This window comes from Neofelis nebulosa, chromosome 9, assembly GCF_028018385.1.
Source record: "Neofelis nebulosa isolate mNeoNeb1 chromosome 9, mNeoNeb1.pri, whole genome shotgun sequence".
In the NCBI taxonomy this organism is placed as follows: domain Eukaryota; kingdom Metazoa; phylum Chordata; class Mammalia; order Carnivora; family Felidae; genus Neofelis; species Neofelis nebulosa.
In genome coordinates, this window is record NC_080790.1 from 102,677,764 (window position 1) to 102,704,675 (window position 26,912).

The window sequence follows — 26,912 nt, forward strand, 5'->3', positions numbered from 1 at the left end:
GGCATGTCTACTGACAACATATTCCCTTAAAGTTTGTTTGTCTGAGAAAGTCTTTATTCCTCCTTTTGAAAGATAGTTTTGCAGCATACACAGTCAAGTTTGGTGGATTGGGTGTGTGTGTGTGTGTGTGTGTGTGTGTGTGTGTGTGTGTGTGTGTGTGTTGTTTTTCTTTTGACACTTGAAATATTTCACTTCAGTCTCTTCTTGGTTTCATGATTTCTGAGAAGTCAGATATAATTCTTATCTTTGCTCCTCTATGAGTACGGTGTTTTTTTACCCCTCTGGATTCTTTCAAGATTTTTTTTCCTTATCTTTGATTTTCTGTACTTTGAATATGATTTGCCTGTATATAGTTTTTTGGGGGCATTTATGTTGCCTGTTGTTCTCTGAGCTTCCTGAGCTTCCTGAGCTTCCACTGCAAATATGTGATTTGGTGTTTGACTTTAATTTGGAGAAACTCTTAGTCATTGTTTCAAATATTTCTTCTGTCCCTTTGTCTCTTCTCCTTTTGGTATTCCCATTTTGTTTAGTTTACATCTTTTGTAGTTGTTCCACAGTTCTAGAATATTCTGTTTGATGCTTGTTCTGTCTCTTCAAACGGTGTTTTGTGGTTTTTAGTATGCCTTGTAATTTTTTCTTGGTAGCTAGACATGATGTATTAGGGAAAAAGAACTGTGGTAAATAGGCTTTTAGTAATATGGTGATGAGGTGTTGGGGGAGGAGAAGTATTCTATATTCCTGTAATTACGTCCCAGTCCTTTAGTAGCCTATGCCTCTGGTCTGTGAACTTCATAAGTGCCTCTTAGTTTTTCACCCCTACACTCTTCTCCCATGTAGAAGGTTAGAGCTGGATGGAGTTGAATATTTTGCATTGAGTTTAGCCTCCAACAAAACCCCAACAGATTAAGCTCTGATAGAATAGTTTCTCTTGAGGGTAGGCCTTGTTAATGAGAACAGAATGTTCTCTTGTATTTATTTATTTAAAAAAATTTTTTAAATGGTTATTTGTTTTTGAGAGAGAGAGAGAGAGAGACAGAGTGTGAGCAGCAGTGGGCAAAGAGAGAGGGAGACACAGAATCTGAAGCAGGCTCCAGGCTCTGAGCTGTCAGCACAGAGCCCAATGCAGGGCTAAAACTCACGGACTGTGAGATCATGACCTGATCTGAAGTCAGATGTTTAACTGACTAAGCCACCCAGGTGCCCCATCTTGTATTTAAAAATGGTTCCTTTTCTCCTGTTTCTTCTGGAAACAAGAAGGGATTTTTCTGAGGTCTTCACTACTGTGAAAACTTGGTAGAGCTCCAGGAGTTAAAATTCACAAAAGTGTCATCCCATTCCTCACCCCACAAGTTTTTAACTCACCAGCTTATCCACACTGAGACTCTAGTAGTTCTTCAAAAACAGTTCTGGTTTCCCACTAGTTGTATGGAGGTTTCTCTTCATGACTTTGCATTCTGATAAGTTGGGATTCTCTGTATCTGACTGTCTCTATTTTGGGGGGCAGTAGTTTACCTTGTAACCTTACTTTTCTGACGGATCTAAGAAGAGTTGTTGATTTTTCATTTGTTGTTAGGATGGAGTAGCAACTTCCAAGCTCCTTACATACTGGACTGTAAATTGGAAGTCTCCTTCACACTCTTTTCAAATGGTTATTATCAATTTTAAGAAAATATTCAAGGGGCTCCTGGGTGGCTCAGTTGGTTGAGCGTTTGACTCTTGATTTTGGTTCAGGTCATGATCCCAGGGTTGTGGGATTGAGCTCCACACTCAGCATGGAGCTTGTTTAAGATTTTCTCTCCCCCTTCTGTTCTACCCCAGTTATGTGTTCTCTCTCTCTCAAATCAATCAATCAATCAATCAATCAATCCAAAATCATGGATAAAAAGATAGCTTCCAGTTTTGAGTCATCTTTTCTTGATGAGTGAGGTTGAGCAACTTTTCACATATAATTTGGCCTTTTGTATTAATATGTGAATTATCTGCTCATAGTTCTTGACCATTTTTCTCTTGTACTGTTTGAATGATTTTCTTTTAATTGATGTTTAACTGTTATTAATAGTAAAATTACCTAAAATGAAAACTTTTTAAATGGCATAGCAGTAACCATCTCTTCAGAATTTTAAAATGACCTTGTTTTTTTTTTTGAGTGGTGATACGTTTGATATCTGTGACCTTCTGCAGAAATAAGGTATTGTTTTAAAGTAATTTTACACTTATGATTAAGTAATTTGTTTTCATGTATTTTTTCTAGGCAGTGACTTATTATTTTCTATTTTTTGTAATTTGAAATAAACTCTGAAATTATCTTAAATGTAGGGCTCTTTTAAAATCTACTTTTGAGAGGCACCTGGGTGGCTCAGTCGGTTAAGCAACCGACTTTGGCTCAGGTCATGATCGTATAGTTCGTTAGTTCGAGCCCTGCATCAGGCTCTGTGCTGACAGCTCAGAGCCTGGAGCCTGCTTTGGATTCTGTGTCTCCCTCTTTCTCTGCCCTTCCCCTGCTTGCACTCTATCTCTCTCTCTCTGTCAGGAAATGAATAAACATTAAAACAAATTTAAAAATCTCCTTTTGATAAATGAGACTTTAATGTGATAGAATGGAGTGAAATTGAAAGACATTTTGAAGATTGAACTGTTTTTGTTTCTACTTGCATTACCATTATGTCAAGATCCAGAGGTTTGGTTTGACTTAATATAGGAACATGAAAGAGAATAACCAATTCATGCATTTTTTAAAAAACCACTGTTTGTGTAACATACAAAACCCATAAAAATGGGTACTATAAAAATAGTGCTTTAATAATACTTCATGCTAACCAGCTGATTATAGACCGAATGCTTAGTTAACTAGGGAAAAGAAATAAATAGGTTTCCTTTTTAGTTGTGCTTTTTAAGTGATTACACACACACACACACTTAAAAGCTCTTACAATGATTCAGATGTGACTTTTCCTATTCATGGTTATTTTTGAATGAACTTGGTTTCATGAATTATTCTTTTTTTCCATGCAAACTGTGGCTGTATGTGTGGTATGTGAACTTCAAGGAGGCATTATAGCTTCTTGCCCAATTCTTAACAAGTAATGTCCCAGTACATTTTTTCGTTAGTTCTGCTCGCTACCAAAAATAGTAGTTGATCAAATGTTATCTGTAAAACTCAAATTTCCCTTTTCTTCTCTTTAGCTTTCCTAAGCTATTAGTATTATCAACCAACAGTCTCTGTGACCATTGTTGAAAAATACTGTGCAGTATACAGTATTATTATTTAAAAAGTGGTTTTCACTGTATGTTATTTTATACGTTTGGGGGATATTCTTACACTGTTATGACATCATAGGTTTGTTTATTGTCAAATGCAGAATGCCATCTACAATTGAGTTGAAGGGAGTCCCCTCTTGTGATTTTTCTGCCAAATTGAGAGGTTGTATTTGATAAATGTTTTCTTGTAATGACAAAATTTTTAACTAAAACCCTAATAATTCATGAGCATTAGCTTCCATAGGAAGAACAAAAGTACAATGTCAGTACACATTTTAACCTCTTCCTGAGATCAACTATGTTTCATGAATTTCTTTATAATTTAAAAAACTTTAAAAACATGCTGTTCTCTTTTTGAAACACTAAAATCTTTTTCTTTTGTACCATTCTGAAGCCTACTCTTTTTATCTATTAAAAAATCAAATGTGTTTTTCCTTCATTATCAGAAATGATGTGATGCTTAGTCTGTTGTACTCACATGTCCAAGTTGCAAAATAAGGAAAACAATAAATTAGGCAAATGCCAAAGCATGATTCATCACTAATCCTTGGGCCCTATACATTTATACTTTCAGAATTTTTAACATCTTTTTATTAAGCAAATATTCATTGAAATCCATTTAATGTACTTTGTTGGCTAGTGCAAGAGGTTTAGAGATAAATAAAACAGATTTGTGGGCGCCTGGGTGACCCGGTCGGTTAAGCATCCGAATTTGGCTCAGGTCATGATTTTGTGGTTCATGGGTTCAAGCCCTGCATTGGGCTCTGTGCTGACAGCTCAGAGCCTGGAGCCTGCTTTGGATTCTGTTGTCTCCCTCTCTCTCTGCCCCTTCCCAACTTGTGTGCGTGCGCTCTCTCTCTCTCTCTCTCTCAAATAAATAAACATTAAAAAAAATTAAAGGAAAAACAGATTTGCTGTCAAGGAGCTTGCATTGTAGATGAAGAAAAAAAGCAAATGCATAATAATAAAATGTAAGATGCAGTAAGTGACACACTAAAGTTCAGGAAATATAGGCCCTCCTGTTCCTGGCAATTTCATGCAATAGAAACTCTGGAACCTTCTGATTACAAATAATCCAACAGTGCTGGGCAAAATACTAACTGAAAAAGAATCATACTTTCAAGTGAATAGAACAGAATTTTCATTTAAGGTGGTCCTGGATACATGAAGCTCTCTGGGCTTAATGAAAGAAAATTTAAGTCTTTCCTGAAAGAGTGTTCTTTCAAGTCAAATGTTAAAATGCTCCTCAAACATGAATCCAAAGTATAGTCTTAAATTGCAATGCAACACTTTACGTAAAGAAAGTTACCATGAGAGAATATATGTCAATAGAAACTGTAACTAGATTACCAAAGATGTTACATATTAGAATTGCTAGATACAAAATATGAAATAAGTATGTGGTAGACATTAACTTGTTTAAAGCTTTTATTTTAATTCCTGTTATTAAATATACAGTGTTATATTAGTTTCAGGTGTACAATATAATGATTCAACACTTCCATGCAACACACAATGCTCATCACAAGCGTACTCCTTAATTCCCCCGGCCCCCTCCCCCTCTGGTAACCGTCACTTTGTTCTCTATAATTAAAAATCTGTTTCTTGATTTGTCTCTCTCTCTTTCTTTCCCCCTTTTGCTGTTTGCTTTGTTCTTTAAATTCCACATATGACAGAAATCATATGGTGTTTTTCTTTCTCTGTCTTATTTTGCTTAGGATTATACTTTCTAATTGATGTCATTGCAAATGGAATGATATCACTTTTTTATGGCTGAATAATATTCCATGGTGTATATGTACCACATCTTCTTTATCCATTCATCAATGTATGGATACTTGGACTGCTTCCATAATTTGGCTATTGTAAATAATGCTGAAATAAACATAGGGGTGTGTGTATCCCATTGAATTCATGTTTTTGTATTCTTTGGGAAAATACCCAGTACTGCGATTGCTGGATCATAGGGTAGTTCTGTTTTTAACTTTGTGAAGAACCTCCATACTGTTTTCCCCAGATAGCTGTTCCAGTTGTGATTCCCATCAACAGTAAACAATTGTTCCTTTTTCTCCACATCCTTGCCAGGGTGAGCACCTGGGTGGCTCAGTCGGTTAAGCATCTGACTTCAACTCAGTTCATGATCCCATGGTTTGTGAGTTTGAGCCCCATGTCGGGCTCTGCACTGATGGTGTGGAGTTTGCCTGGGATTTTCTCTCTCCCTCTCTCTGCCCCTCCCTCTCTCTCTCTCTCTCTCTCTCTCTCTCTCTCTCTCTCACACACACACACACACACACACACACACAAAATAAAGAAATAAACTTTAAAAACAAAGCAAAACCAAAAAGAGTCTCTTCTGGTTTGTTCCCCCTTTCCTCCTTTTCCCCCTTCCCCTAAGTCCATCTGTTTTATTTCTTAAATTCCACATATGAGTGAAATCATATGATATTTATCTTTCTCTGACTGACTTATTTCACTTAGCATAATACATTCTAGTTCCTTCCATGCTGTTGCAAATAGCAAGATTTCATTCTTTTTGATGGCTGAGTAATATTACACAGTAGTGTGTGTACACATATACATCTTCTTTCTTCAGTCGATGGACATTTGGGCTCTTTCCATAATTTGGCTATTGTTGATAGTGCTGTAATAAACATTGGGGGTGCATGTACCTTTTTGAATCAGCATTTTTGTATCCTTTGGATAAATACCTGGTTAGTGCATTTGTTAGGTTGTAGGGTAGTTCTATTTTTAATTTTTTGAGGAACCTCCATACTGTTTTCCAGAGTAACTGCACTGGTTTGCATTCCCACCAGCAGTGCAGAAGTGTTCCCATTTCTCCATGTTCTTGCCACCATCTGTCGTTTACTGAGTTGTTAATTTTAGCCATTCTGACAGGTGTGAGGTCGTATCTCGTTGTGGTTTTGATTTGTACTTCCCTGATGATGAGTGATGTTGAGCATCTTTTCATGTGTCTGTTAGCTATCTGGATGTCTTCTTTGGAAAAGTGTCTGTTCATATCTTCTGCCCATTTATTCACTGGATTATTTGTTTTTTGGGTGTTGAGTTTGATAAGTTCTTTATAGATTTTGGATACTAACCCATTATCTGATATGTCATTTGCAGATATCTTCTCCCATTCTAAAGGTTGCCTTTTAACTTTGTTAATTGTTTCTTTCACTATGCAGAAGCTTTTTATCTTGATGAAGTCCCAAAAGTTCATTTTTGCTTTGTTTCCCTTGCCTTTGGTGATGTTTCTAGTAAGAAAATGCTCCGGCCAAGGTCAAAGAGATTACTGCCTGTGTTCTCCTCTAGGATTTTGATGGTTTCCTGTCTCACATTTAGGTCTTTCATCCATTTTTAATTATTTTTGTGCATGGTATAAGAAAGTGCTCCAGTTTCATTCTTTTATGTGTTGCTGTTCAGTTTTCCTAAACATTTTGTTGATGAGACTATCTTTATTCTATTGGATATTTTCCTGCTTTGTAGAAGATTAGTTGACCATATAGTTGTAGGTCCATTTTTTGGGTTTTCTATTCTTTCCATTGATCTAAGTGTCTGTTTTTGTGCCAGAGCCATATTGTCTTGATCACCATAGCTTTGTAATACGGCTTGAAATCTGGAATCGTGATGCCTCCAGTTTTCTTTTTCTTTTTCAGAATTGGTTTGGCTATTCAGGGTCTTTTGTGATTCCATACATATTTTAGGATTGTTCTAGCTGTGCAAAAAAATGCTAGTGGTATTTTGATAGGAATTGCATTAAATGTGCAGATTGCTTTGGGTGATATAGACATGTTAACAATGTTTGTTCTTCTAATTCATGAGCATGTGGAATGCTTTTCTATTTCTTTGAGACCTCTTCAGTTTCTTTCATAAGTGTTCTATAGTTTTCAGAGCACAGATCTTTTACCTCTGTGTTAGATTTATTCCAAGGTATCTGATGGGTTTTGGTGCAGTTGCAACTGGGATTGATTCCTTGATTTATTTTTCTGTTGCTTCACTATTGGTGTATAGAAATGCAGTACATTTCTGCATATTGAATTTGTGTCCTGTGAGTTTGCTAATTCATGTAATTAGTTCTAGCAATTTTTTGGTGGATCTTTCAGGTTTTCTACATAGATTGTCATGTTGTCTGCAAATAGTGAAAGTTTAATTTCTTCCTTGCTGATTTGGATGTCTTTTATTTTGTTTTGTTGTCTGATTTCTGAGGCTAAGATTTCCAGTACTATGTTAAATAATAGTGGTGACATTGGCATCCCTGTCTTGTTCCTGACCATAGGGTCATCCCCATTGAGGATGATATTAGCTGTGGGGTTTTTGTGTATGGTCTTTGTGATGCTGAGGTATGTTCCATCCAGCCCTACTTTGTTGAGGTTTTTTGTTAAGAATGGATGCTGTGTTTTGTCAAATACTTTTTCTGCATCCATTGACAGGATCCTGTGATTCTTATCCTTTCTTTTAATAATGTGGTGTATCATCATGTTGATTGATTTGCAAATACTGAACTAACCCTGCAGGCCAGGAATAAATCCTGCTTGATTATGGTGAATAATTCTTTTAATGTTGAATTCCATTTGCTAGTATTTTGTGGAGAACTTTTGCCTCCATGTTCATCAGGGATATTGGCCTGTAATTCTTCTTTTTAGTGGGGTCTTTGGTTTTGGAATCAAGGTAGTGCTGGCTTCATAGAATGCGTTTTGAAGTATTCTTTCCATTTCTAATTTTTAAAACAGTTTGAGAAGAAAAGGTAGTAACTCTTCTTTAAATATCAGGTAGAATTTTCCTGGGAAGCCTTCTGGCCCAGGACTCTTGTTTGTTGGGAGATTCTTGATTACTGATTCACTTTCTTTGCTGGTTATGGAACTGTTCAGATTTTCTATTTCTTCCTGTTTCAGTTTTGGTAGTTTATAAGTTTGTAGAAATGTGTCCATTTCTTCCAGATTGCCCAGTTTGTTGGCGTATAATTTTTCATAGTATTCTCTTATAATAGTTTGTATTTCTGTGGTGTTGGTTATGATCTCTCCTCTTTCATTCATGATTTTTATCTATTTGGGTCCTTTTTCTTTTTGTTAAGTCTGGCTAGGGGTTTATCAATTTTAATACATTCAGCTCTTAGTTTTGTTGATCTGTTCTACTGTTTTGTTTGTTTATATATTTATTTCTGCTCTAGTCTTTATTATTTCCCTTCTTTTGCTGGCTTTAGGCTTTATTGGCTGTTCCTTTTCTAGCTCCTTTAGGCATACGGTTAGGTTGTGTATTTGAGACCTTTCTTGCTTCTTGAGATAGGCCTATATTGTAATGTACTTCCCTCTTAAGACTGCCTTTGCTGCATCCCATGCATCTTCATGTTGTGTTTTCATTTTGGACTGTTGTGTTTTCAAAATTCCTTCTTTAATTTCCTTTTTAACCCATTCTTTCTTTAGTATGATGTTCTTTAACATCCATATATTTGAGGTCTTTCCAAATTTTTTCTTGTGGTTTACTTCAAGTTTAATGGCCTTGTGGTCTGAAAATATACATGGTCTGATCTCAGTCTTTTTCTACTTGTTGAGGGCTGATTTGTGACCCAGTATGTGATCTATTGTGGAGAATATCCCATGCACACTTGAGAAGAATGTGTATTCTGCTGCTTTAGGATGAAATGTTCTGAATATATCTGTTAGGTCCATCGGGTCTAGTGTGTCATTCAGAGTCATTGTTTCCTTGTTGATTTTCTGCTTAGATGATCTGTCCATTTCCCTGGGATGCTAAAGCCCCCTACTATTATTATTATCAATGAGTTTCTTTATGTTTGTGATTAATTGATTTATATATTTGGGTTCTTCCACATGGGGGCATAAATATTTATAATCGTTAGATCTTGATGGGTAGACCCCTTAATTATGATATAATGCCCTTCTTCATCTCCTGTAAAACGCTTTGGTTTAAAATCTCATTTGTCTGGGATAAAGAAATTGTGGTTTATATACACAATGGAGTACTACGTGGCAATGAGAAAGAATGAAATATGGCCCTTTGTAGCAACGTGGATGGAACTGGAGAGTGTGATGCTAAGTGAAATAAGCCATACAGAGAAAGACAGATACCATATGTTTTCACTCTTATGTGGATCCTGAGAAACTTAACAGAAACCCATGGAGGAGGGGAAGGGAAAAAAAAAAAAAAGAGGTTAGAGTGGGAGAGAGCCAAAGCATAAGAGACTCTTAAAAACTGAGAACAAATAGGGTTGATGGGGGGTGGGAGGGAGGGGAGGGTGGGTGATGGGTATTGAGGAGGGCACCTTTTGGGATGAGCACTGGGTGTTGTATGGAAACCAATTTGACAATAAATTTCATATATTGAAAAAAAAATAAAATAAAATCTCATTTGTCTGATATAAGTATGGCTGCTCCAGCTTTCTTTTCATTTCCATTAGCATGATAGATGGTTCTCCATCCCTTCACTTTGAATCTGCAGGTGTCTTTAGTTCTAAACTGAGACCCTTTTAGGCAGCATATAGATGGATCTTGTTTTTGTTTTTGTTTTTTAAAAATTCATTCTGATACCCTGTGTCTTTTGATTGGAGCATTTAGTCCATTTACATTCAGTGATTATTGAAATATATAAATTTAGTGCCATTGTGTTACTTGTAGAGTTGGTGTTTCTGGTGATGTTCTCTGGTCCTTTCTAGTCTTAGTTGCTTTTGGTCTTTTTTCTCCCTTCAAAGAGCCCCCCTTAAAATTTCTTGCAGAGCTGGTTTAGTGGTCACAAACTCCTTTAGCTTTTGTTTGGGAAATTCTTTATCTCTCCTTCTATTCTGAATGACAGCCTTGATGGGTAAGGAATTCTTGGATGTATATTTTTCTCATTCATCACGTTGAATATATCTCTTTTAGCCTGCTAGGTTTCTGTGTACACATCTGCTGCTCTTCTTATTGGTCTTTCCTTGTAGGTTAAGAACTTTTTTTCATGATCATTCCTTGTCTGTATATTTTGTGAATTTGGCTATGATATGCCTTGACAACGTATGGCTTTTGTTGAATTTAATTGGAGTTCTCTGTGCTTCTTGGATTTTGATGTCTGTGTCCTTTCCCATATTAGGGAAGTCTCAGCTATAATTTGTTCAGATAAACCTCCTGGCTCCTGTTCTCTTTTTCTTCTGGGACTCCTATGATACAAATGTTATTCCATTTTAGTAAGTTGTTGAATGCCCTAGGTCTACCTTTGTGATCCATTAGCTTTCTTTCCCTCTTCTTTTCACTTTCATTATTTTCCATATTCTTATCTTCTGTATCACTGATTCACACCCTGCTTTGTCCATCCTGATTTTTATGGCCTCCATTTGGGTTTGCATCTTGGTTATAGCATTTTAATTTTGGCCTGACTTGATTTTAATTCTTTTATCCCCAGAGAAGGGGATCCTCTCACGTCTTCTGTTTCTTATAAGTCCAGCTAGTATCCTTAAGAAGTTGTTTTAAATTCTAGTTCAGATACCTTATGAAAATAAAAAATATATATAATTTATAAAAATAAAATTAAAAAAACAAAAGAAAGAATTGATAAAATAAAATAAATGAAGAAATAATGTTAAAAAAACAAAGAGTAAAAGTAAAAGGGAAGCTAGATCCTATTTCCCCTAGAGTGAAGCTTTGTAGCTCTCTGTGATCAGTAGACTTAGTGTGAGTGAGTTGTTTGTGCTGGTCTTCTGTGGGAGAGGCCTTTTTCACGAATCTTAGGTGGATTTGCCCTAGTGGAGATGCACTTTAGGGTGCAGGGAGGTGGGTCTTGGTATAAGTGGCTCTGGTCTCCAGAAGGTGGTGCTGTTTGCTCCCTGTAGGCTTTCAGCGCTAATGGGCAGGACAAATATGGTGGCACCCCACTCTCTAGCCCAGGAAGTAAAATTTCATGCCCCCCACTCTTTATGGAACCCTCACAGAACGGCAATCAATCACCCCTCTTGTGTCCCCAGTTGTGGTCACATCACTGCATTCACCCTGACTTTGTCCAAGCTTTTTTATCTCAGGTGCATGACTAAATTTCAAAACTCAAAATTTTAGGGACTACTGCTGGACGGACCCTCACTGTTCCTCTGGGACAGGGTCTCCTGGAACTTTTGCCTCTTGTCACCCATGCAAAGAATGCTGTGGTATAATCATGGTTCAGAGTTTATGGCAAAACAAAGCAGAAAGCCAGCACCCCAGCTCCCTGCCCCCGGCAGGAGTCCTACTCCTGTGTTTGGGAACAGTGCAGCACATTAGCACCGCCCGTTCTTGTGTCCCAGAGGACTCTCAGTCCTCATTATCACTCCTGGGATTCCACCCTGCTTTGCCACCTGAGCATCTTTAAGCCAGGCTCTCCCTTCATGGCAGCAGACTTCTAAAAAATTCAAATTATGTGCTCCACTGAACATAATACTTGTGGTTGCCTCATAAAGCAGGCTACCTCTCCACTGCCGTATCCACAGTTATATCTCCCCCAAGTCAACTCTTTGCTCCTCCTACCTTCCATAACATGGTTGCTTTTCTACTTACAGACTTGCAGTTTTTGTTCTCTCATCTCTGATTGATTTCTTGGGTGTTGAGAATGATTTGATAGCTATCTGGCTGTGTCTGAGGGAGGAGACAAGCTTAGGGTCCTCCTATCCCCTGCCATCTTAACTCCTCCTCTTATATGTTCTTTATACATTTTGGATACTAACCCTTTATTGGATATGTCATTTGTAAATATCTCCTCCCATTCTGTAGGTTGTCTTTCAGTTTTGCTGATTGTTTCCTTTGCTATGCAGAAACCTTTTATTCTGATGTAGTCCCAATAGTTTATTTTTGCTTTTGTTTCCCTTGCCTCAGGAGACATATCTAGAAAAAAGTTCCTACAGCTAATGTCAGAGAGGGTATTGCCAGTGTTCTCCTTTAGGACTTTGATGGTTTCAGGACTCACACTTAGGTCTTTAGTCCATTTTGATTTATTTTTGTGTTTGGTGTAAGAAAGTGGTCCTGTTTCTTTCTCTTGAATGTTACTGTCCAGTTTTTCCAGTACCATTTGTTGAAGAGAATGTCTTTTTCACATTGGGTATAGTTTCCTGCTTTGTAAAAGATTAATTGACCATATAGTTTTGGTTCCATTCCTGGGTTTTCTCTTCTGTTCCATTGTTCTAAATGTCTGTTTTTGTCCCAGTCCCATGCTGTTTTGATTACTACATCATTGTAATATAACTTAATATCCAGAATTGTGATGCCTTTACTTTTCTTTTTCAAGATTGCTTTCGCTATTCAGGGTCTTTTGTAGTTCCATACAAATTTTAGAATTGTGTTCTAGTTCTGTGAAACATGCTCTTGGTATTTGATAGGGATTGCATTAAATCTGTAGATTGCTTTGGATAATATAGACATTTTAATGATATGTGTTCTTTCAGTCTATGAGCATGGAATGTCTTTTCATTCCTTTGTATCATCTTTAATTTCTTTCATCATCTTTCATCAGTGTTTTATAGTTTTCAGAGTATAGGTCTTTCACCTCCTTGGTTAGATTTATTCCTGAGTATCTTATTATTTTTGATATAGTTGTAAATGGTATTGTTTTCTTAATTTCTTTCTGTTGCTTCATTATTGGTGCACAGAAATGCAACAGATTTTTGCACACTAATTCTATATCCTGTGACTTTACCGAATTCTTTTATTAGTTCTAGAAGTTCTTTGATAGAGTCATTGGGTTTTCTATATATAGTATCATGCTCTCTGCAAAGAGTGAAAGTTTTACTTCTTCCTTACCAATTTGGACACCTTTAATTCTTTCCTCTTGTCTGGTTGCTGTGGCTAGGAGTTCCAGTACGACGTTGAATAAAAGTGGTGAAAATGGCCATCTTTGTCTTGTTCCTTATCTTACATGGAAACTTTCAGTTTTTGACCATTGAGTAAGATGTTAGCTGTGGGTTTCTCATATATGGTTTTTATAATGTTGAGGTATATTCCCTCTAATCCTACTTTGTTGAGGGTTTCTTTTTTTTAATCATGAATGGATGTGGTACTTTGTGAAAAGCATTTTCTGAGTCTGTTGAAATGATCATATGGTTATTATCCTTTTTCTTATTGATGTAATGTATCACATTGATTGATTTGCAAATATTGAACCACTTTTGCATTCCAGGAATAAATGCCACTTGATCGTGGTGAATGATTCTTTAGATGTATCGTTGCATTTGGCTGGTATTTTGTAGAGGATTTTTGTATCTATGTTCATCAATGAGATTGGCCTGCAGTTCTATTTTTTAGTGGTGTTTTGATCTGGTTTTGGTATCAGGGTAATACTGGCCTCATGGAATGAATGTAAATTTTCCTTCCTTTTCTATTTTTTGGAATATTTTAGGAAGAATGGTATTAACTCTTCTTTCTATGTTTGGTGGAGTTTGCCTGTGAAGCCATCTGGTCCTGCCTGGACTTAGAGTTTTTGGGAGTTTTTTGATTACTGATTCAGTTTCTTTGGTGATTATTGGTCTGTTCAAATTTTCTATTTCTTCCTCATTCAGTTTTGGTAGTTTATATGTTCCTGAGAAATTTATTGGTTTCTTCTACATTGTCCAATTTGTTGATATATAGTTTTCCTAATATTCTCTTACAACTGTTTTAATTTCTGTGGTGTTGGTTGTTATTTCTCCTCTCTCATTTGTGACTTTACTTATTTGGGCCATTTCTCTTTTCTTCCTGGTAAGTTTGGCTAGAGGTTTATTCATCTTATCAAAAAAACAGCTCTTTTTTTTTTTTTTTAATAATTTATTATCAAGTTAGCTAACATACAGTGTGTACAGTATAGTCTTGACTTCAGGAGTAGATTCCCATGATTCGTCACTTACATACAACACCCAGTGCTCATCCCAATAAGTGCCCTCCTTAATGCCCATCTCCCATTTTCCCTTTCCCCCAGCCCCCCACCCCCACAACCCTAAGTTTGTTCTCTGTATTTAAGAGTCTTTTATGGTTTGCCTCCTGCTTGAAACTTATTTTTCCTTCCCTTCCCCTATGGTCTTCTGTTAAGTTTCTCAAATTCCACATATGAGTGAAAGCATGATATCTTTTTCCTGACTGACTTATTTTACTTAGCATAATACATTTCACTGATTTGTTCTATTATTTTGTTTTTTTATATAATTTATTTCTGCTCTAATCTTTATTATTTCCTTCCTTCTGCTGCTTTAAGGTTTTGTTTGTTCTTATTTTCTAGCTCCTTTACTTGTAAGGTTAGGTTGTCAATCAGATTTTTCTTGCTTTTTGAGGTGGGCCTGAATTGCTATAAACTTCCCTCTTAGAACTGCTTTTGTTGCATACAAATGTTTTGGAATCCTGTGTTTTCATTTTCATTTGTTTCCATATACTTAGTTAAATTTCCTGTTTGACTCTTTCATCATTCAGTAGCATATTATTTAACCTCCCATATATCTGCGGTCTTTCCAGATTTTTTCTTGTGGTTGACCTCTAGTTTCATAAATGTTGTGGTCAGAAGAGATGCATGATATGATTTCAGTCTTCTTAAATTTATTGAGGATTGTTTTGCTAGTATCTGATCTATTCTGCAGAATATTCCATGTGCACTGAAGACAATGTGTATTCTGCTGTATTAGGATGCAATGTTCTGAATATATCTGCTAAATCCATCTGATCTTGTGTGTCATTCAAAGCTATTGTTTCCTTGTTTATTTTCTGTTTAGATGATTTGTCCATTGATGTAAGTGGGGTGTGAATGTCCCCTACTGTTTTTGTATTATTATTGATTAGTTCTTTTATATTTGTTACTGTTTTATGTATTTGGTGCATAAATATTTACAATTGTTATATCTTCTTGTTGGATTGCCCCCTTTAGTATTATATAGTGTCCTTCTATGTCTCTTATTAATAGTCTTTGTCTGAAAGTCTATTTTGTCCCTTATAAATAACAATATAAATATATTGCTAGTCCAGCTTTTTTTTCACATTCATTTTCATAATTGATGTTTCTCCATCTCCTCACTTTCAATCTGTAGGTGGCTTTAGGTCTAAAATGAGTCTCTTGTAAGCAGCATATAGACGGGTCTTGTTTTTATCCATTGTGTCATGCTATGTCTTTTGATTGGTTCATTTAGCCCATTTACACTCAAAGTAACTATTGATAGATATGTATTTACTGTCATTTTATTATTTGTTTTGTGTTTCTAAAGATTTTCTCTGATTCTTTCTTGTCTTTCTGTCTTTCATGACTTGCTGATTTTCTTTATTGATATCTTTGGATTTATTTCTCTTTATTCTTGCATATTTATTGGTGATTTTTGATCTATGGTTACCATGAGGTTTGTATATATCTTCTGCATATAATAGTCTGTGTTAAGTTAGTTATGTTTTAAGGTTTTTTTTTTAGTTAAGTTAGTTATTTTTTAAGAACCCATTTTTTACTTCTCTTGTTTTAGTTATGTGTTTTTATATTACCTTGACTGATTTTTTACAGAAATACTCATTTTTACTGCTTTTGTGTTTCCTACCTCTATACTGTCTCTTTTGGTCTCTCCTTTCCACTTAAAGAGTCCCCTTTAATATTTCTTTCAGGGTTGGGTTAGTGATTGAACTCCTTTAGTGTTGTTTGTCTGGGAAACTCTCTATCTCTCCTTTTATTCTGAATGATAGCATTGACAGTATTCTTGGCTGTAGATTTTCATGTTCAGCACTGAATATGTCATGCCACTCCCTTCTGGCTTGGAAAGTTTCTGCTGAAAAATCTCCTGCTATACCCTTATGGGTTTTCCCTTGTAAGTTACTATTTTCTTTTCTTTTTTGTTTATTTTTCTTTTTTTAAAAATTTTTTTAAATTTAATTTTTTTTTTTTATTTTTCCAAATTTTTATTTAAATTCCATCTGGCCAATACACAGTGTAACATTAGTTTCAGGTAAAGAATTTAGTGTTTCATCACTTACATACAACACACAATGCTCATCAGAACAAGTTCTCTCCTTAATACCTATCACCTATTTAACTGATCCCACCAACCTACTTCCCTGCCAGCAATCATTAGTTTGTTCTCTACAGTTAAGAGTCCATTTCTTGGTTTCCCTCTCTCTTTTTTATTCTTCCATGTTCATTTGTTTTGTTTCTTAAATCCCACATATGTGCAAGATCATATGGTATTTGTTTTTGTCTGGATTATTTCTCTCAATATAGTACTCTCTAGCTCCATCCACATTGTTGCAAATGGAAAGAATACACTCTTTTTTATGTATGAGTTATATTCCATTGTATATATTTATATATACCATATTTGCTTGATCCATTCATTAGTCGATGGACATTTGGACTCTCCATAATTTGGCTCTTGTTGATTATTCTGGTATAACATTGTGGTGCATGTATCCCTTTGAATCAGTATTTTTGTGTCATTTGAGTGAATACCTAGTAGTGAAATTGCTGGGTTGTAGGGTAATTTTATTTTTAACTTTTTGAAGAACCTCCATACTGTTCTGTAGAGTGGCTGCACCAGTTTGCATTCCTACCAACAGTGTAGAGGGTTCTCCTTTCTCTACATTCTCACCGACACCTATTATTTCCTGTGTTGTTAATTTTAGCCTTTCTAACTGGTGTGAGCTGATATCTCATTGTAGTTTTGATTTGTATTTCCCTGATGCTAAGAGATGTTGAGCATCTTTTTCATGTCAGTTGCATATTTGGATGGCTTCTTTGGAAAAATGTCTATTCATGTCTTCTGCTTATTTTTAAACTGGATTATGTGTGTGTGTATGTGTGTTGAGCTTTATAAGTTATTTCTATATTTTGACTACTAACCCTTTATCAGATATGTCATTTACAAATATCTTCTCTGATTCCATAGGTTGCCTTTTAGTTGTGAATATTTTCTTCATTGTGCAGAAGCTTTTTATTTTGGTGTAGTCCCAATAGTATTTCCCTTTCTTCAGGAGACATATCAAGTAAGAAATTGCTACAGCTGGTATCAAGGAGGTTACTGCCTGTGTTCTCCTCTAGGATTTTTATGATTTCAGGTCTCATATTATGTGTTTAATCCATTTTGAATTTCTTTTCGTGTATGGTGTCAGAACATGGTCCAGTTTAATTCTTTTATGTGTTGTTGTCCAGTTTTCCCACATGATTTGTTGAAGAGACTTTTTATCATTGGATATTCTTTCCTGCTTTGTCAAAGATTAATTGGCCATATAGTTGTGGTTCCATTTCTGGGTTTTCTATTGTGTTCCATTGATCTTTGTGCCAATACAATACGGTTTGATCACTACAGCTTTGTAATGTAACTTGATGTTTGGAATTGTGATGCTACAGCTTTGCTTTTGTTTTTCAAGATTCCTATGGCTACTCGGGATCTTTGTGGTTCCACACAGATTTTATGATTGTTCTATTTCTGTGAAAAATAATGTTAGTATAGGGCTTACATGGAATGTGTAGATTGTTTTGGGTAATACAGATATTATTTGTTCTTAAAATCCTGGAGCATGGATTATTTTTCCATTTTTTTATGTCAACTTCAATTTCCTTCATCGGTGTTTTATAGTTTTCAGAGTACAGAATTTTTACCTCTTCGGTTAGGTTTATTCCTAGATATCTTATGAGTTGGTGCATTTGTAAATGGGATTGATCCCTTGATTTCTGTTTCTGCTGTTTCATTATCAGTGTATAGAAATGCAGCAGACTTCTGTTCATTGACTTGGTGTCCTGCAACTTAACTGAGTTCATGGATCTGTTCTAGCAATTTTTTGGGGGGAATCTTTTGGGGTGTGTACATATATATATGTATGTATGTACATATATATATATATATATATATATATATACAGTCATCTGAAATTTAAGTTGCTGTCTTCTTTTGTCTTAGTGATTGAAAAATTTTTCTCTTTGTCACTATATTTTGCCTTTAATTAATATTTCTTGGTCTGAATCTGCTTTTGTTGATTTTGGTGAGAGTTCTTTATGCTTTCTCTATATGAATATCTGTTTCCTTCCCCAGATTAAGAAAGTTTTCAGCTATTATTTCTTCAAATAAAATTTTCTTCCCCCTTTTCTCTTTCTTCTTCTGAGACTCCTATAATAGGAATGTTATTAACATTTGATGGAGTCACTGAGTTCCTGAAGTCTACTCTTATTTTGCATAATTCTTTTTTCTTTCTTTTTTTTCCAGCTTGAATACTTTCCATTACTCTGTCTTCCAGGTCACTAATTCATTCCCTGCTTCTTCCATCCTCTTATTCATTCCATCAAGTGTATTTCTTTATTTTTAAAAAAAAAAAAATTTTAATGTTTTATTTATTTTGAGAGACAGAGAGAGAGAGAGAGAGAGAGAGACAGAAAGAGTATGAGCGGGGGGAGGGGCAGAGAGAGAAGGGGACACAGAATCCGAAGCAGGCTCCAGGCTCTGAGCTGTCAGCACAGATCCCGATGCAGGGCTCAAATTCATGAACTGAAGGATCATGACCTGAGCTGAAGCTGGATGCTAAACCGACTGAGCCACCCAGGAGCCCCCATCAAGTGTATTTCTCATTTTGTTTATTACACCCTTTTTCCTTACTGTGTTATTCCTTATGTTTGTGTTAAGGGTCTTACTCATGTCTTCCACTCTTTTGTCAAGTCCAGTGAGTATCTTTATGATTATTACTTTAAATTCTCTGTCAGGCATGTTATATATATCTGTTTTGCTTAGATCTCTGGCTGGCTGTGGCCTTGTTCTGTTCTTTTATTTGGGATAGTCTTTGTGTTGTTGTTGTTGTTGTTGTTGTTGTTGTTGTTGTTGTTGTTTTGTCTTCTCATTTTGTCTTAAGTCTCTGTGCCTGTTTCTCTGTATTGGGAAAGTTAGGTATGTCTCCTATTCTTAAGGTTAATGACCTTATGAAGAAGAGTTCCTGAAGTGCCCTGCCATGTGGTATCTCCTGTTTTCCAGGGCCTGTTGCTTTCAGGAGTGTCTCTAGTGTGTGTTATGTATGCTCTCTTGTTTTGTCTTGGCCACTTTATCCTTCAGCCAGTGGTCTGCAGAGACTGTCTTTTCTGTTGTGGGCAGTGTTTCATCCCTGGTCTGAATGTGGCATGTTTTTACTAGGTGTGTTCTGGTTTGTGAAATGAGACCTGTCACTGCTGTCACCAGAATGAAGGCCCTGAAAAATTCCCCTGTTGGGAAATTTGGTGTTGGCAGGGGTTTGGAATAGTTTTCTGGGGTAGGGTGTCTGCCCTGCTAGGACTGAGGCAAGCATGACTAAGTGGGGAGGTTTCACTGGTGCCTGGGTGTGTGGGGCTTTGTGTAAGCAAGTTAGGTAGCAAATGTTGGTGCTGCATTGCTTCCCACAGGTGGCCCTGTACTTATGCCGAGGGACACAGGAGGGAAATGGCACCTGCCAATTCCTTTGTTTCTGGAGGGGTCTCTCTGTGAATGCTGTCTCTCTTGGACACTCTGTGAGATGAGCAAATAGCCTCCCCATGTCCATCAACAGATTACTGCATGACAGTGAAAATGAGTGCATTACAGGTATACACTGAAGTATAGATGAACCTTAAAATCATAATACTAACAAAATGCAGTTTGCAGATGGCTGCAGTGAGTATGCCACCATTAATAGGACTTTGCAAAACCAAACACTATTTAATTATAAATCCACATACTGTAAAACTATACAGGAGATGAACAAGTTATTGACAAGTAGTTCAGGGTAATTTCCCTTGGGAGGGAGGACTGGGGGAGTCTCAATAGTATTAAGAGTGTTAGATTTTTCTATTTGTTGAGTAGATTAATGGATATTATTCTTTTAATATGCCTTGTAAATTATGTTATGTTGTTCCTTTTATAATTAAAGCTCTTAAATATGACAAAGTAGGAAGGGCAAAGGAGTTCAAAAGAAGCAGATAAGAGATGTCATATCTGGTAGACTGAGGAAAGTGTCATGAATGAGTCGTTTTTAGGAGGGAAAATCTTGGACTTGTTTAGTGAATAGCAAGTAGTCTGATTTAAAAGTGTACAGAATAAAAAAAAAATAAAAGTGTACAGAATATATTAAAGACAGTGTTGTAATTACAAGTGAAAAACAAAGCAACAATTGGATTTACTGTAGTGTTGACCACATAAGGCTTTTGTAATAAAGTACAATACTAGCATGTTGGATAGATTGGAGGAAAAAGGCCCTGGAAGTGAAGGCCATTGCAATTATAGAAGCAGAATTTTATTGGATAGAGAGGAGAGTCAGGTATCAGACTCTCCACAAGAGAATCTCTGGGGCTTAATGGCTGATTGACTATGATAGTTGCAGTAAAAAAGGAATCGTAACTAGAGTGACTTGAAATTACATGTCAGTAAGAGATTATGAGAATGTCATTTAACGAGCATTGGACATGTGGAGAAAATGGGGTTGAGCTTGACCATGTTAGCACAAAGGTATTTATAAGCAAGATAGTCAGTTGGATATATGGGCCTGAGCTTGAAAGGGAAGTTGAGACTTTAGAATTCAGTGGAAAGTTGAGACTTTATGGTATCTTCCATGGAATGTATGATGCAGCTGAGGAGGCCAGATCTACTTGCATGTCATTTCCTCAGAGAGGTTGTTCCTAACCACTCTACATAAAATTCTTACACCTCTTCTTACCCTCCTACTTAGATTTATGTTCCTTCTTAGCACTTCTTTTTTTTTATGTTGTTTTTTTTTTAATTTATTTTGAGACAGAGAGAGACAGAGCATGAGTAGGGGAGGGGCAGAGAGAGGGAGACATAGAATCTGAAGCAGTCTCCAGGCTCTGAGCTGTCAGCACAGAGACTGATGGCGGGGATTGAACTCACAGACTGTGAGATCATGACCTGAGCCAAAGTCAGATGCTTAACCAACTGAGCCACCCAGGCGCCCCTCTTCTTAACACTTCTTGATTCTATACTTTTTTGTTTCTTATTGTGTATCTCCCTTTAGCAGGAATCAACTCAGTGAAGGCAGTGATTTTGACTTATTTTCCTCCCATTGTTCTATCCCCAGCTTCTTTTTAAAAAAAATGTTTATTTATTTTTAAGGGGGAGGGAGGGGCAGAGAGAGAGGGAGACAGAATCTGAAGTAGGCTCCAGGCTCTGAGACGTTGGCACAGGGCCTGACACAAGGGCTCAAAACTAGTGCACTGCGAGATCATGACCTGAGCTGAAGTCGGACAGTTAACCGACTGAGCCACCCAGGTGCCCCTGTTCTATCCCCAACTTCTAATAGAATATTTGTGGAATGAATGAATGAAAGAGTGAATGAATGAACGAATGAATGAAGAGCCAAAGGTAAAAACCTCAGAGGATGTCTGCCTTTGCAGTGGATGGAAGAGAATCCTGTGAAGGAGATAGGAAAGAGAGGGAGAATGGATATAGCTGAGAAAGATACTGGTTTGGAAGACAGAGGCAGAAGAAAATTTTTTGACATAGCCAAGGGATATCTATGTGTTTAGAGATGTAAATGAATATCAAGAAAAAACTTTTTGGTTTAGGCATTAGGAGGATGTAAGTCAACTTCTCACCTTGTATCATAGTGACAAAAGGAGAACACTGAGCAGCGGGGAAGGAAAGAGACCTAGAAATGGTGAAGAAGTTCTTGAGCCAAGTTCTTTGGTGACAGGTGAGGTGGGTTTAGAGTTTGGTAGATGACTGGCATCCACAGCTTTGCATAGTACATAAAGTTATTGAAGATTAATACTTTGCTTTTCATCTTTTTCTTCCTTAACTGGAATGTGTCTCAGGGAATGTCACAAAGTTGCAAAATAAATTATATTTTTCTTCCTGTGTAACAAAAGATACATATGTAGAATCCCAGAATATTTTTAAATGTGTAGAAGTTTTATAAGTCAGAATAAATTTAAGTGAGAGGATGGATTGGAAATAAAAGGGAAAAAGAATAATAGCAATTAACTATGAAGATATTTATTTATTTATTTATTTTTAAGTTTTTAAACAGTCATTTTAGAAATTTAGGTGGTTTTCTAAGGGTCTTCAAGAATGCTGTTTGGGAAGCTAATGGCAAAATTGAGCTTTTTCCTTGTCTTTTTCTGAGGAGTTGCTGTGGTGAGCTCTGAAATACTTCTCAGAGTGGTCTCCTTTTTTTGTTTATTTTTAACATAAGTTTAAAAAATACTTATGTATCTTATTTAAAACAAGATGCAGAAACATTGTACAGAAAGGCTAGGAGATCCCATAATAGGAAGAGTGATTATAGATAATATTCAGGAGAATTGTGAAAGTAGTAAAAATTTGAGGCATTTTTTTTTCCTTTGGCTGGAAAGGATGGTGGAAAATCACATTTATTGACTTGGATAATCATTTTGGAAATAAATAGTTTATTTTCTTACTAAATTGAGTAACACCCAAGTTTGTTTTTTTCAGTGCATATTGAATGTAAGAAACAGAAGCATCCCAATTTCAAAAGAAACCCAGAAGTTCCCTTCTGTGGCATGGCTGATGCATTATTCTTAAAGGAGAATCTTGAAATAAAACTAGGCAGCCTCAATCAGTTTTCTTTTCTTCCTCTCCTCTTACAAATAAGAAAAAAAAAACACAAAAAACAAAAACAAAAGCCTTGTTATTGTATTAAATTACTAACAGAGTTGATCAGCAGCAGACTAATAATATGGACTTATCAGAATAAGTGGAAATGGGTAGCCACCACCAGAAGTCTAACTTTGTAGGGCTTGGGGCATTCCCAGCTAATGTTGGTTTTCTCCCTGTGGCCTAGGTTTCCTGTTTATACAAGAGCTCTAGCCTCCTCCTACAGCCTGGAAATCCCAAATATTTTGGATAGTTGGAGCTTTTAAAATAACAAAGGATGATTTGTCCATAGCAGGTGTGTTCTTACTCACACAGACCTTTGGGAAAACAAAGAAAAGACCATTTAAATTAGCTATGGAATTTTGGTACCTGGAAATAATTTGGTAATATTATTTGGATAGAAGGCAAATAATAAGTACAGTATTAAAAATGAAAAACAGCAACAACACCTTTGTAAACATGTTACATTAAAAAGAACAGTAGTTTTGTTGCTGGTCTATTTGATTCAAATGTGGCCAGATGTAAGGGACTGTGGACTTGATTTTAGAAGTTGGTACCATCACGTAATTTGAATTTTATTCTAAAAGATGTTTATGAAATATTAGGATGTAATTAAAACCACACAAGGAATTTGTTTCATCCCATGCAGAAAAGAAATAAAGATCTTTGTTTCCATATTAGCAATTTTTTTTTTTCCTGAGGGTACTGATTAGGTGATCAGAAAGCTTTTTTGTCTTTTCCTTTAGTTTGTGAGCATGTGGACAAAACCACTAATATTAGTTATAATAAACTCCAAGCGCATAATTATAATGTTGCAAGAAGCAAAGGAAAATTAAATCATATGAAGCTGAAGGCTGAGTTGTACAATATATTGACTGGTTCATTTGAACAGACCTTATATTACATTTGATGGATGTGGGTAAATAAATAAATCCATATATTGTATGCTCATAATAAATTTTAGAATTGTTTTTGTGGTTGTAAAGTTGCTTTCCCACATTGTAGCCTAATGTTCTTTGTCATCAGATATTTGAGTGTAAGTATAATTTTTGAATCTGTGAAAACCACGTATTCATGAAGGAAGAATAGGGTGTGGGTAAACAACATTATTCAGAACCTTTTATGAATGTGGTAGAACCCAGTTCATTCATTAGCATTAATCATGGGAAGCTTATTTTGAGTGCTTCTCACATAGTCCCTCTGAGGCTCAATGACACTGATGATTTTCTGCTTTGGTACCTTGCTTCTGGCTTGATTTTCAGTTTCAAATTGGGTAAGCTCAGAGTATTTTCTTTATTTGATTTAAGTAGCAGATTTATATTCATTTTAAACATTTAAATCAAGTAGTTTCTTATTTGTATTTTTGACTTGGAATTCTGTAATTGTATTTTTGGGGTAAACTTTGAGTGTGTTTGCTCTAAGTGTGTGTGTATGTGTGTGTGTTTGCATTTCCATATTTTTTTTAGGTCAAAAATAATCCTGCCTGTTTTTCTTCCCTACTTTCCTTTCCTTCCTGTAAAATATGATATTCTCAAGAGCTTCTCACTGTATTCTGTAATTATTTAGATACAAAAATGCAAAACAATTGACTGTTTTATAAATATAGAAACCTGTATTTAAAGAATCCAACCCAAACACCACCTGACTGATAGCCAGTAGAAATGATATAAGTAAAAATGAACTCCCTTTGGATAAATAATTTTGAAAACACAGCACTTTAAACAAAAACATTTGGGAATGATTAGCCTTTGATATACTTTTAGAGACAATTAGAGAAATTTTAACAGATTAAGTAATAATAGTTATTCATAAAAATTGCCAATTAGTAGTATAAGAATTATTAATATTTTAGACATGAAAAATTCTGAAGGTAAGAGAGTATCTTTGTTTTTAGGGGGTCTCTTCCACAGTATTTAGAATGAAAGCTTATAGTGTTTGCAACTTACATGGAAATGGCTCAGGAAAAAAATATTTTTATGTGTATTACTTTTGCACTGTAGACTAATGATGACACTCAAGGGTAATTGACTTCCTTTGTAGAAAAGCTTATGATGAAAGTAACAACTCTTTGGGACTTAAGTTATAACAAAACTTTACCAGTTAACAAAGTGAAGGGAACAGAACTGCTTTACAGATCCTGAGAAATTAATTACAATTATAACATAGTTCATTAAACAAATGAAAACTTATATTTAAGGAAAAATATACAGAAAATAAATATGTGTGTTTTGGATGTGCATTTATTTGGCAGGACAATTACATTTAATATGAAGGCACATAAATATGAATATATGATGTGTACATTAATTTTTTTATTTTTTGGATTTATGAAAAGCTCTCAATATTGTCACATATGAAAATATTCTGAAAGCAGGCAATAAAGAACACAAACTGTCAGGGGTCACATTTCATCGTCTCTACATGCCAACTTTTGCAGTACTTGTGGCACACACTGTGGGCTGGTTAGAATGTCTAGTAGTCATTCTAACTTATTTCACCCTTGCATGCCTCTATTACACAGACTGTAAAAGCTAAATATTTATGTTTTAAGACTCCTTTTCAGAAATAGGCATACAGTATTGGGTCAGGCTAATGAGATGCAAGTGAGAGTCCACTTGATGTTTTCTGGGACAGTCTTTTGTTTTCTTGATAAAAAGGGCTGATATTACCTCTTTTATCTTCTTCCTGTCCTGAATATGGATGTGATGCCTGGAGTAAGAGCAACCATCTTGTTTCCATAAGGAAACAGACAAGACTCACAGAAATCATGGCCTTGACACTGTAGATGTGCTGCCACAAATGCAAAAGCCACTTTCCTCTAGACTGCATGTTAGGTGGGAAAAGTAAACTCCAATTTGTTTAAGTCACAGTCAGATTGGTCTTCTCTTAGGTGTTGCAAAAAACACTCATAAATGGTTCTGTGTATATCCCCAGTGTTTATGAAATGGAAAGTGTATTAAAGATCTGGCTACTCATTTATTTTCAAATTTTATTGTGTTTGTACGTGTGTGTGTGTGTTTGTGCATGTATATACCAGCATATACACACACATACTTACATACATAAATGGGGACATGCTCTTGTTTGAATCCCTAATTGGTCACTTCCATCCCCTGTTTTTGTTAGCAGAAACATGCGTTTGCCCAAATATTAGGTAACCATGTGCTTTGTGGTCCCCACCATGAAGGTAATAGGGAAGAATGGGATTATTGTTATATTCCAGTCACTACCCTATGTTAACACAACTGTTGTGTTAGACTATTAAGCCTAGAGTTGATTGTTCTGGCAGCCAAATGCATCAACCTCTGTGCTTGGTTATTAGAGATCTGTATGACCTGGTGGTGTCTTTGTCCTTCCATAAAGTTTATGCTGTACTGTGCTATCAGTCTGTTATTTATTTGGTACAAAGTTAGTATAGTCACATGATGCAAGATACAAGAGATACAAAAGGATAAACAGGGAGAAGTCTCTCCCAAACTCTGTTCTTCAGCCAACCCAGCTCTTCTTTGTGGAGAAAACCAAGGTAATTTGTTTCTTTGTATTCATCAAGAGAGATCCCATGCCTTTATGTGCAGCAGCATGATGTGTGTGTTCTTTTCTTGCCTTTTACACAAACAGTGGCAAGATAGTTATATGACAACCTTACATTTAGCTTTTTTCACTGAATTTATCTAGGCAATCCTTCTGAGTTAGTGCATAGTTTCTTTATTTTTCTTCACAGCTGTATAGTATTCCATTATGTGGATATGGCATAATTTTATTATGTAGACCCTTTTTAGTGGATGTTTATAGATTGTCAGTCTTCTGCTATTGCAAACAGATGCCATAGCAAATGAAAGTCAATTCGTCAAAATCATTTAAGGATTGAAACAATATGTGTATGGTTACTTTAAATTTTTTTATTTTGGTTCCTGAAGATCAACAGAGTAAGGAGGTTATGACTAGAACAGGGATGGGAATAGAATGAGGCAAGTCATTTTTTGAGGGGAACATTATGGCCCTGAAGTCCCAAAAAGGTGGTACCCAAACGTTCCTGTCTTTGTTGTCTAGACCAGTTGTGATCTGAAGCCTTTTATGTTGCTCCTTATTGTAACGAATGTTTTAAAGATTGTTATAGGTTTGGATGAGGTAAGAAAGAGTTTCTTTCCTATTTTTATCAGTTGTA

At 35.9% G+C, this 26,912-nt stretch overlaps 1 protein-coding gene across 15 annotated transcripts in view; it reads left to right on the forward strand.

Annotated features, from left to right (window-relative positions):
* The window catches only part of TASP1 (taspase 1), a 389,761-nt gene that overhangs the window by 160,551 nt on the left and 202,298 nt on the right, over positions 1 to 26,912 (forward strand). The window contains exon 13 of one of the 15 annotated variants that reach the window (XM_058684870.1): positions 21,739 to 21,758. The exons of the other annotated variants lie outside the window; for them this stretch is intronic. Coding sequence (XP_058540853.1) covers positions 21,739 to 21,741 — 3 coding nt within the window. The 3' untranslated portion in view covers positions 21,742 to 21,758. Of the gene's footprint in view, positions 1 to 21,738; positions 21,759 to 26,912 lie in introns of those variants that run through there. 15 annotated transcript variants of the gene reach the window in all.